The 13093-nt window shown below is 40.7% G+C and overlaps 1 protein-coding gene across 2 annotated transcripts in view; it reads left to right on the top strand.

Moving 5' to 3' along the window:
- LOC133343439 (VPS10 domain-containing receptor SorCS2-like) overlaps positions 1–13093 on the top strand; it is an 81254-nt gene that overhangs the window by 32130 nt on the left and 36031 nt on the right. For both annotated transcript variants that reach the window (XM_061553057.1, XM_061553056.1), the window contains exon 4: positions 12660–12818. In XM_061553057.1, coding sequence (XP_061409041.1) covers positions 12660–12818 — 159 coding nt within the window. The remainder of the gene's footprint in view (positions 1–12659; positions 12819–13093) is intronic.

Genomic DNA, 13093 nt, shown 5'->3' with positions numbered 1-13093 from the left:
GTAGACCTTCTTATCGGTATGTCAGATTCTACCAGCATCCATTCCCATTATATGCTCATTTTCATTCTCAGTTTATCCTGCATCAAATAATCATTAATACAATTATGGGTGTTTTTTCATTAACAAGGCAAGAGTCCATTGGGTTACACTTTCAGTTACAAGGCAGCCCTGCGTGTCATTGCAAACAAAAGACCACTCTCTGATGGCTTTTTGGGTTGTGCTACGTGTTGTTCGGCATTGTCTGACATTTCGTTCGACGCTCTGGGAGCTTCTTTGGGAGCAATTAACTTCCTGCTGAAGAACAAATACCGGATAACTACGCAGGGCTATGGGAGAGCTATGCAGCACAACCACAAACACCGGTAGAAAGGATCACTTGGAGGTAGCAGCGACGGGAATCAATTAATCTCTTCTGCGTAAAATCACATTATGGTGCGCTCACAAATATGCTAAACTATTCTTTGGTTTTTTTGGTAAAGTCACGTATAAAGATAAAATAGTAAATTAAATAATAGCATACGTATGCTATTATTTAATTTATTATTTTATCTTTATACGTGACTTTACCGAAAAAACCAAAGAATAATTCCTGCAGTCACGAAAGCTCCAAAATTAATAATATGCTAAACCTTTGCAAATGATTCTCTCATGATTTCATGAAACGTTTACACATAGTTAGAACGTCGAATATTCGACTCGCTGGGGACTGAGGTATAGGAGGATATGTGACTATTTATAGAAAATGACAGTCACACCATTGCAATAACGGGCTATTGGGCAAAAATAAATCGTGAACCGTTTTAAACCTGGGAGCAGCATAATTTGCTGTGCTTCATAGGTAAGAGAAAGTACGCGAGATTAATAACACATTACTGCATGCGAAAGGTCTTATTTGTTACCATCTATAGAAAAATATAGTTGCACCATGCAAATATACTGCACTGGGTGTTGGCAGGGTGAATATTGCGTTGATCCGATAGGGTAAACATCGACTGTTAAAGGTATGCTTAGCTGGTGCAGTAGCCGAGTCAATCTTAATACAACTTCCTCGTTAACGGAGCAGCTCTGCCAATGCTTATTTACGTCACTGCTGCCGAAAGAGGCCTCCTCTAGAGAGCCCCTCTGGCAAGCCCCTCGAGGGGGTATTTGGCCTACTCTTCTATGCTGGCGATGCATCTTAGAAGGAGGTTGAAGTACGCACACTTAACTGCGGCTTACCCATTGAGCCAGCTGAGTGAACAGTGGCGGGTGATATTTAAGAAAATTGCCCATTATATCAGCTACCGCGGTGGGAGTTCAAACCGGCGACCTCCGAATTGCAAGGCCAGTGTAAAAAGCAATTACACCCCAGCAGCATCCATAATAAAAAGTACAGTATCACTTCAAAATTAAACTTTTTTTGGTGAAACTGTGCGTGCACAATTAACAAACAAAAAAAACCCGAAACATATTCGTCAATAGCGCTGCCTTAAAAATAATGCGTCTATAATTGGTGACTTTTCTGGCACAAAAAAAAGCCCCTTTGTCGTAGCACGATATAAAAATTTCACTTTGAAAAGGGAAAGCGTTCTTGATGGGCTCCGTATATCCGGTGGCACGTCGAGGAGCATGAGGAAAGGGTGCACTGGCACGTGTGAGAGTCGGAGGCCTCGCGCCCGTGATTTGCAGCGTGCCACTGTCGGCCACCGATGGGTTTCCGCAATTGCTGATGCTTAATGGCACCTGAAACGTCAACTGGAAAAAATGTGTTCCCAGTCAATCAAAAAAGTTGAGATGCGAATGGCAGTTTATTTCCACTGGGAGATAGGGTTTATGAGCCTGTAAATTAAGCTGCTCGTGTGTTTTATAGTCACGTGTAATTGTTGCAAACTTCGTTCTTTACAGAATTAGTGTAATATCAGTAAGTTACGGAAACGGGTAAAGGTTCCATATTTTGGTTCGTAAAAATTGCGCGACAAAAATCCTTTTGTTATGATCCCATTTTTCATAAGGTTCTTAAATGTGCTAAAACTCACATGATGGCTTTATTGTAATATTTGTTAAAGGTTGGTTGGATGGGTGTTACTGCTAAGATTGAGCCTTTGTGAATAACACACTGTGTTCTTTTTTACTCTGCAATCCGTCAGCAGATTGCGTCTGAACTCTGAAGGATAATAGTCTGTTCATGGCACAGAGGAGATGGGGCAATGGTATCACAATTCTGCTTTGTTTCTCTGGGTCACAGCAGGGCACGGTGGGTGGAGAGAGGTGGTCGTAACACTCTGGGACTCTTGCTGTGTGTGTCAATGCCCCAGGGTGTTACTAGTTACACCCATCCAATAAAAAATCGGTACAATTACCAGCACGGATGCCTAAAATCTCTTTTCATTATATTCCCCTTTCGTCAAATGCAATTCGCATATATCTCTACATGGTATTTTGTACTGCGCATAAATGGAGATAGCGGTGCTCACTGCAAATACCCTAGGGGCACTGCAAAGGCCATTGATTTTAAGGTCTGTTTGGAGGCTCTTACGGTTGCAAAATGAGAATGTATATTTCACACTTCCATTGCCACGACGTCAGCCCTGCAGTGCTACATGTAACATTTAAGCAACCATTAAAATGCACTCATAGCTCACTAGAATTAGAGATGGTACTTGTTACGGTTACTGACACTTGCCCACAAATGTGAGCTCGCAATTGGACGTGCAATTATCGGAGCTGATGAAAAAAAATTGTGAACAATTTATCAGCTGGTGTTGGCCTAATTTTTTTTTACAGTAATGCAGCCTGAAAACTAATTTGGAAAAAAATTAAACATGCTGCTTTGGTTATAATGATGTTGTTTTCTGCATTTCTGGAATGGCTTTGTATAGATTTCAGGAATGTATCCTATGGGTTTCATATTGCACGTTGGTAATGTCACAACGGCAACTGCAACTGAGTTGTGGTTTCCTAAAAAAAAAAGAACACATGTACAATGTTGCATTGATATATCCTGTTGAAATATTTACCACAGCGATGCAATTGTACGAAAAACTACATCCTTTTTTACATGCCTTATTTGTGTATATGAATAATTTGAAGTAGTATATACTTGTACATACTACTTTATGGTAATATATACTTGTACAGTATATACTACCTTGAACATTTTCTATTATTTTACAAAATCCTACACAGACCCTAGTATAATGCCAGTCGTGTAGTTTATGTGCATATTGCAACACTTGGAATCCCTTAAGGCTGCAGTTTTGCTCCTTTGACTTGCATTGCTATACTTGAATAAGAATCGCCAATATGAGATTATATTTTTTCCTTCTTGTCACTTATTAAAGTAAGCACGAGCAAATGCTTTTGCTGCTATGACCTGCAGCATGGAACTGTTCGTTCGGTGGGTTGCTGCAGGCTTGCAAGTTGCGTGTGCATCGTGGTGTGTGCGAGATTGATTTTGTTTGAACCTTCGGTGCTGTTCTGTAACTGAGCATCAGATGCGGTCGCATTCCCAGGAGAGCTCGAAGACAGCGGATCACATCGCATTTGCTGTTTTTAAGTGTACTTCTGAAAGCGTCTGTGCTTTAAAAAGCTTGCCTCATGACTCCCTAACCTAGGCGAGTGTGCAGGACAGGTCTCGTGATTTGAATCCATCTCATTTTCTCTCTCCCTCTTCCCTTTTTCTTCCCCTTTATAATTTAGTTTTCCTCTTTTGGCCATTGCTCTTGACAACACTGACACAATGCACCACGTCCATTGGCTTGTGTTATTGCTGCCCTGGGTGTTGCATTTGTCTTTGTGTCTTGCGTTGCGTGTATAACGATGTGTCGATTAATAGTATAAACATATTTTAACACTCGTGATACATCCGTCGAATTGCGTGCGTATGAATCAAATATTTTATTTATTCATCTCATCGTCAGCAGCCATGATCTATCCACTGTTGGATGAAGGCCTCTAACAAAGTCATTGCCGTCCCTCACAGTCCTGCAATGCCACAGTCCTTCTAGCTCCTGCAACGAGCCCATCTCATCATTACATCGCTCCCATGACGTCTCATTAGGTGTTCCCTCCTTTGGCTGCCATGCCGTTGGTAATTGGTTTTTTACCCTTTTATCTGGCAACAAAACTGACACTTTTTTTTACAAGGAGTCATGTTTGCATTGACCACAATACCTGCAGTCGGAATGCAAACAAAAAACATAACTCTGATGATGTATGCACTGTCCTTGAAATTGATTGGTCCACACCCGTGACAGCCTTCCTTAGAGCCTAGTCTCACATGGTGTTGGACCAGATGACGCCTATTGGCGCCTTTTGGCGTCATCTGGTCCATACATTATCAGAGTTATGTTTTTTGTTTGCATTCCGACTGCAGGTATTGTGGTCAATGCAAACATGACTCCTTGTAAAAAAAAAGGTGTCAGTTTTGTTGCCAGATAAAAGGGTAAAAAACCAATTATCATTTTGCTACTGGAAAATGAGGTTCCAATGGTGCCATGCCGTTGTTGCTCTTGACTTGGAGTGTGTGACTTCTCCTGTCACTTGAGGTCACGACATTGACCGAAATATAAACAATAATCAGGATTCTTCAATCCAACCGCGTCTCCAAATCGTGAGGCGAATTGTCACACCTATGTCACAATGTTCATATCTGTGTGTCTGTGTTTGGGGCTTGTGTGTGTGTGCTCAACTATGTGTACGGCATTTTGCAGCATCATGAATAATTTAAATAAGGTACATGTGCATGTTGTAGCCAATTACAAAGTCATGTTAATTTACATTTCATTGTGAACCCTCTACTCAATGAAGACCTCCCCAGGCCATGTTGGGTATGAGGGTTGTTTCACCATACTTCACCATTCTGGTGAGTGCGGGTTGGTTAGGATGTTACTCGTCACTGATGCTCGTTGTGTGCTGAAATCGAATTCAGATCGCCTCGGCATAGCACAGTATGGGAATCACTACGCCACCACTCCCTGTTGTTATAATTAATAACTGAAATTCTTGTTCAAGTCGTGAAGATAGACACACATTTGGAATGAATATTATCCGTTTTGTTACAATGCCAGAGAGAACGTAATGTATACGTTGATGTCGTTATCGTGTTCTGTTAAGTTGCAACCAACATTTTAAATTACTCCAACCGAAATTTCACGATGATAATAATAATATCTTCACCGCCTGCTGCCTAACATTCCCCGGGAACTGACGGCAAGCATTCTGCGAGCGCGAAAACCACCAGGAGGCAGTCATAATTACGTTCCCGTTTTGAGACGGTGTAGCTTTGGTGTGAACGCAGAGGGCCCCCCCAGGGGAGGGGGTGCTGAGCCTGTGATGTAAATCGTGAGCCGCGTTTCTCATTGCTACGTTGACTGGGTGCCGTGGCGCTGGTGCAAGACACCCACCCCCACGTGTAGCCGAAACAGACTGTTGGGGCAAGTGCTGTTAGCGAGTAGCACCTATGAAGGCCGGCACGGCACACGTGGAGGATGGGTGGCCCAGCACCACGCCCGACCGCCTTTGTCTCCCCCAGTGGCGATGTTTACACACCGCAACCGGGCACTCATTTGAGGCCGAGTCGGCCTAGGGGCGGCCCAGGACCGGCTCAAATAATTGTCACTGGCGGTGTTGGCCCTGAGCGAGAATCGAACTCGGGACCCCGGGTTCGTAGCGCAGCGTCGCGCTGACCGCTCCAACACAACACGTGGCTTGCGCTCGCAGAATGCAAAGCAGATGACACGTGGTCGATCATCTGCGCGAATCTTCCGCAGCTGTCTCTTGAGCTGCCGCTGCTTCTCACGTTTGCCTTGCGGCTATCCTTGCACGCTCGATCCGCAAGATAAATAGTTACGTAAACGTGCAGAGAAAGTACTACACCTCTCCCTTAATCCAAGCCCCCCCAATAAAGAAAATTGCAATCCAAGGCATTTAATCTGCTAAGTTTTTATTTTATTTTGTGCGTAACATAAAACACGCTTACTGTGTTTAAACATATTCTTCGGTTTTTTCGGTAAAGTGACGTAGGTAAAAAAATTTAATTAAAATTAATAAAAGTAAATTAAAATAAAAATAAAATAAAAAATCACGACGTTTCGGAGGTAACACAAGCTTCCGTCTTCAGGTGGAACCGTCACAGCACGCTTGCTGTATCAAGTAAATGAGAAATTCCAAGAGATACTACCCCGTATATATACTGGTTGAGGGGGCGGATGAGCCAGGACAGGCCCCCTTTTTTTATTATTATGGTAAGGTTGTGACGGTTCCACCTGAAGACGGAAGCTTGTGTTGCCTCCGAAACGTCGTGTATTTTTTCTTTTATTAATTTTAATTAGAATTTTTTTACCTACGTGACTTTACCGAAAAAAACCTAAGAATATGAATCCTTGCAGTCACGAAAGCTTCAAATCTGTGTTTAAACAGTTGAATACCTGTCAACCCCGTATCAGTGCCCCTACCTTATTACAGACCAATTCAGACATTGTTGGTCACCCCGTGCCCTTATAAATCTCAACGTTCATCTTACAACGTCCCATCACAAGGGAGAACCACAAACAAATAGACAACAACAAAAATGTTGCCCTATTGAAACGGCTGTACGCTGTATGGACCTCAAAACTCAATTCCCCTGTACAAGAATACGGAGTAAACCGAATGGGTTGGCAGGGATGCAGTAGAGGCGTGCCGTATGTGTTTGATTGTTGCATGCCAGCGGTAGTCTGTCATTTAACACCGTGTGAGCATATTCAATTAAGGCTTCTTCTGTTCTTCCATTCATTCCTTGATAAATTGTACTCTATAATTTTGATGAAAACGCAATTCACCCCCAGTAGTCGTATATTGCGATGTCTTGTAGTTTTATGTCTGTTACCCTTGCGTGTACAAGTTGCTCTGTGTGTGTGCACCCCCAGGCAGACGTGGCACATTGATGGATGCGTTTGACTCGACGTCGTGCATACGTGACGAGTGTGTCCCACAGGTTTTCCTGTCGATAGCTGGACACATCAACTCTAATAAATTTACCCATGGGTCGAGTTCTAATTGTTCCCTTTGCGATTATATACACTTACTCATTTTTTTGCAGCCTTTGGAAAGCTAATCCATTCAAATGTATGCTGAGCCACGGACAATGCAATTACACGGCTTAATAATCCTACGTAGCATAATCACAGAAAATTACAGCACAAAGTCCTGATTTGGTGTCGAGAATTGAATGTGAATGATCTGGCTGCTACGTTTTTGTAGGTGTTGGATAATGCGATTAAAATGTGTGCACAGTCGATGAGACATTATTGCATATTTCCACCATGCAGGTTTGGCTGTTCCGTGGACTAGAAGGGGTTAGCCAGCGCATGTAGTTTCTACGTATTCCGAACATTTTGGTTTTTAAAAGCTTTCAACAGAGCCAGCTATAGGCATACTTTGCACAATTGTGAATTAAATCAGCAAGAACATTTCGTCTTTTTTGTAGACCTTTGAAATAAAATACATGACTTCTGTAAAAAAACATTTACGCAGAACCTTCAGCCATACTTTCTCAAGGGAGAAAATACGAATAAGAGGGAGACGATTTTTTGGTGCGAAACTGAATACAAAGAGTGCTTTTACCTCGGGAAAATAAATTACTTGAGTTGAGGAAATAAATTGGACAACCTTGAATAATATATTTTTAATATTCAGTTATGATTGCCATTACAAGATCGATACTATTTTTTAATGTATCTGTGCTTTATCATTTTCATCATTGTTTTTAGTTGGCCTCGTGAAATGTCGACAAGATATGTGTGAAAATGTTATATTGTAAGAACGTATAATTTTGTACGTATTTTTAAAAAAATTTATTTGGTTTTCGGACAACATTGTTGAAGGCCCTATTTATACATTTTACCAGACATTAGTATGTAGTTTTGTCATGAAACATCAATAACAATTACCACACGATACTGTATATTACAAATAATAATATTTGATAACTTAAAGATATTTGCCAATGGATGGTCTCCCCATGCTCTGTTGGTCATGGGCATTGTTTGGCCATACTTTTCAAAACTGGTCGACGTGGGGTTGGTGAAGCAGGGGAGAGCGGTGGCCTAGTACTGGTTCACAAGTCACTCGCCACTGATGTAAGTCAGGCCGGGAATCGAACTCACAGAAGCGCGCTCGTAGCACAGTGCGCTAACCACTCCGCTGCAACTCCACACACATATCGCTAACACCTTGCGTTGAAAAATTACAAAGAAGTATTAAAATTCAGGCTGTGGACAATGAGGTAAAAAAAAAATCTTCACAAGCTTTGAGCAGTGGTTTCCTCAGGAGAGGTCATTAATGTGTAATTGATTTTTCAATGCATCACCCCTTGAGGAAAGCAGCAAATGAGTCCTGTGGTTATTTTTTCGTAACTCCCGTCCAAAATAGCAGCTTTTGTAAAGTGTGAATACAGTGACAGCTTATTTGCATTCAGAGGAAAATTTTCCATTACGATTTGTTCAAAGCAGAGGTTGTGTATGCTGCATGTGACAGGTTAATGTCCTTTGGGTCATTCTATTTTAATGCAATTTCTTTTAAATGTGCCTTGCTAGCAAGTACCATACACCACTGACATTCTTGAAGATGTGTTGTTCATGTGTTGAGCATTTTAACAAAACATCACAGATTTTAGATTGGATATAACAGGATCATTTCACAAGAAGTAATCTTTATATTTTTTCAAACATGAGATTGAAAAAACTCTTTAATATATAGAATAAAGAAATTGTCACATTATGAGTTATTAAATCACGTATGATTTATTTATGTGATTACCTTCATGCTTATGTTATAGAGCTATCTTAACAAAATCAAATAATAATAAAAAATGTATTTGTAGTTTTCTATCATACGATTGAAAAATTCATTATTACTAATATATTATGATTTTCACCGTAATTTCTGTTATGTAACAAACTTTAAGAACATGACAACTAACAGTAAGGAAATATACTTTCTGCATTTTAGCTGTCCAGAAGCGGTCTAAGGAATAAACAAAAAAGCATTTTTCATATACCTTAATTAGACTGCAGAAACATTACTCAACGATGTTTTGTTAGTGTTGTGCCAAAGGGATATATAGCGATTCCTCCTGGATGTTCATAGAATTGATCTATGGAGCATTTACTAATATTTTCTTTGCTTCAAATTATATTGACTGCATTATTAAAATTTGTCTTTGATTTTTTTTTATAACTGAATATCAAACAACATTTGATGTCTACCACATTTTCTCTAAAATTCCAATGTCAGAAACAAAATTACTCCACATTATCTAATTGCCTCATGCATTTGAATAACTGGCTGACGTTTAGCTTGTCAGACCTTGTTTAGGCAGCTGGAAGCTTCATTAACGTTCTAAAGTTAATATCAATTGTTAGCATAAAATTGGTTTCTCCCTAAAAGTGAATTATGGTGAGAATGAGTGGTTCGGCTGACAAAAGGCATGAACAAATATAGAGCAGACTGCATCTGTCAATGCTCCATGCCATACCAATTATCTGGTGTTGAGCACCACTGCATTAGTAGGTTTTCCTGAAATGTCGTTGATGCTCATACACCAACATTTTGGAGCGGTAGTAGAGTAGTTAGTATACTGCAGTATGAACCCCGTGAGTTTGGTTCCTGGCCATGGCTAACATAAGTGGAAAGCGATGTTGAAACCAGTCCCACCCCTTGACCAACCTGCACTGACCATAATGGTGAAGTATGGGGCAAAAAAACACCCCATCACATGAGGAGGCCCTCATCCATTAGTGGATTTGGAATGGCTGCAAAGAAATGAGCCATATTGCATCATGAATTGAATCATGTAGATTTATTTTGGATTTTGTAATGTTTTTTTACTTAATTCAAAACATTTTAATCGTTCATTGGTCCCTTTTTATTACAAGTCATAACATTTGCCATTACAAATTTCGCCTAGTTTCTTTTTACTTATTCCATATAATGTTTACAATAATGTCTTATATTGCAAAGGTTCATTTGAGTCATAACCTAATTTTTTAAAATGTTTTTATTTTGGTTTAATGATTTATCTTTATGGACATTTCAGTGTATCCTTTTTTCTTTAAAAAAAAAAACCTTTCAGCATTTGAAGTAAAACGCCCTGGAAGGTCGCATGGTTCCCATGCTTCGACGTTGTCAGTTGAACAAAATTAATGAAAATGCAAATGGTGCGCCTTGTTAGAGCTGCGTGCTCAGGTCCCCAGCACCAGTCGAGATGTAAAACAATGCTCGAAGGCGGATTTTGGAAGCATTGATTAATGCCACTTGCAGCAGTTCTGCTGACGCTCTCATTAATTAGAATCTCCAACCTCTTTAGATACGGAGAGTCACCCAAATTAGTCTTTCTCACAGATATAGCATTATTTCTTTTGTCCGCGGTTTTGTCTATGTGCACTCCAAGCCCTTTGCAAGCCTGCATTGATTTATGGATATATGTGTCCCTTTGTCTGTGCCTCTGCATTTGCGTGCCATTTGTCTGCCGGAGCGTTGTTGGCAATTACAGCAGTATTTATCTTCCAAGTGCTTTACTCATAGATTATTTCCACTTGCGAAGTTGTGATTATATAATACCCATAAGTTGAAGCCCTATGTCAACCCACTGCTGCGCACAGGCCTTCTCATGTAGTACAGGTTATAGGGATGTATTGGCCATGCATCACCATGCTGGCCAGTGTGGGTTCGTGAAGGGGGTGCCCAGGACCAGTTTAGATATCACTCGTCACTGATGTTAGGCATGGTTGGGAATCGAACTCAGGACACTTGGTTCCTAGTGCAGTGCGCTAACGACTGTGTCACCGAATCATATAGAGAACATAGAATATACTCTACGTAGAAATATATATGTGAGAATTGCCAGCATGAGCAAGTACAAACCAAAGATAGTCAGGAGGCTGACATTTCAGGCAATTGCCCTTCTGCAGAGCACAGAATGTGATGTGCTAAAGGACCATTGCCTGAAACATCAGCCTATAATACATGATTCTGTTGGGAGGTAGTGTTGGTAGTGAATGTGGATAGTTTTGTTCGTTTGTATATAGTCAGTTAAAAATAAATTTGCCTATTGAGTAAATGAGACAGGCGTTGAGGCAATGCTTTGGAGGGGAGGATTGGAATAGCACACATGCACTGGGCTGTGACGGTGGTCAGGAGATGGCAATACAGCACGTGGATTCTTAAATCATTCTGTGCTGAGCCTTGCGTGTTACGGCCGAGTATGGATGGATTTTATTCGGGAACTCAGGTTTTCTTCACAAATAACAAACACATCAAAATATCAAATGGGTCAAACATGCCAATGCAGGACGCTCATAGAAAAGTTAAGACTCAGTGAGACTTTCTTGGATAAACAAACGCATTATTGTTGTTGTTGTTGTGATTCTGCTGGGTGAGAGCAGCTGGTTAGGCTAGTGGTCAGTGTGTTTCACCGTTGAGCGAATTTGTATTGATTTAATGGTTAGGGTCCTGCTGCTGTAATAATTACTGTTGGATGGTCGACACCGTGAGGTATTGACTGGAAAAGTAGGTCATTGTGTGCTGATGGCAAAGCCTCAGTTACAAAATATTAACTTTCCCGCAAATACAGCAACATGAATCAATAACTCTCACAATGAAGTTAAAGTTGGCCACAGTTCTATTGGAATGAAGTTCATGAATTTCAATGAGCTCTTAACTGGCTAAGTAGAGTAAATGTAATATATACAATAGGGAGAAATATGCATCATATGCTGTTATTTCTTTATTTAAGCGGAGATTACAATTAAATCAAAGTCTCTTCATCTTCTTGGTTCTTTCGGTAAAGTCACGTAGAAGGGAAGTAATAAAATAATAAAAATAAAACATAATAAACATAATTTTATTATGTTTTATTTTTATTTATATTATTTTATTACTTCCCTTCTACGTGACTTTACCGAAAGAACCAAGAAGATGAATCCCTGCAGTCACGAAAGCTTTAAATCAAAGTCTCTTCATTTAAGGAAACGTGGATAACAGAGTGCTACAATAAACATGCAAAGTAATTGTTAAAACATCTAACGTATTAAAATTTTATATCAATATACGAACATTGAACAACAAATAATGAAAGCAATAATGAATAATAAATGTATATAAACAAATTTACAATTTACAATCATACAGTGTACATTTTAAAAACTGTAATGAATATTTTCCAGTGACCTGTACTATCCAGCGTCATGAAATATGGCTCCGGTCATCCTCGCAGCTGCTTTTGGCTAGCATTGCGAGCTTCCAGATGCGCTTTTTCGGCCGTCTGGAATGCTCTTCCTTCCGATATTAGGAAGCCACCGGAGCTATACACTTTTAAATATCGATTGATAATTAAATTCTATAGAACTACTTTTTGTGTTCAGTTTGTTGTCCTTCCCCCGCACCTCCGGTTGGCTACGTATGGTGCGAAAGAAGTTCGACATACAGACAGAATAATGCTAATGCTTCCAGTCACAATAGTTTGTATATAGATGCATGGGCGCACATGTCACAATCAGTGTGTGCGTGTATGTTTTCTGTACACACTTGGAGGCAGACCATGTGGATCCATTTTAAACGCTTGTACATCTGTGATAAAAAAAAATTTGGCCCTTGGGGCTTAGGTTTAAGACAACATGTGTGTCGCTCCTCTCTTGCAGATCATACTGGTGAACGAACCCCACGTGGAGAGGAGCCTACACGTGAGCCTGGATGAAGGGGCCAGCTTTCAGAGGACACGAGTGACCTTCAGCCTGCAGAGCCTCCTCTTCCACCCGCACATGGAAGACTGGTTGCTGGCCTACAGCCAGGATGGAAAGGTCTGTGGGTGCTGCAGTCACACGTCTAACTGCCACTGTGAGCACATAGTTATTCGATGGACAGGTCACATACTGCGGCGGGCAAAGTTGGGGCACACTCATTCGCTTTAGGGAACGTGGAAGAGTAGGCCAAAATAGCCTCCAGAGGGGCTGCACCTAGAGCTCCCTCTCGCAGAGGCCCTTTCCACCAGCTGTGGTGTGAGTGAGAAATTGCAGAGCTGCACCGTTACCTTTGTGGTCACTGAGCTGTTCAAGTAAAAATTGCAGTGATCTAT

The sequence above is a fragment of the Lethenteron reissneri genome, chromosome 17 (genome assembly GCF_015708825.2).
Source record: "Lethenteron reissneri isolate LAM-NWPU_2019-01 chromosome 17, ASM1570882v1, whole genome shotgun sequence".
Lineage (NCBI taxonomy): Eukaryota > Metazoa > Chordata > Hyperoartia > Petromyzontiformes > Petromyzontidae > Lethenteron > Lethenteron reissneri.
This window is presented reverse-complemented; position numbering and strand designations above follow the sequence as displayed.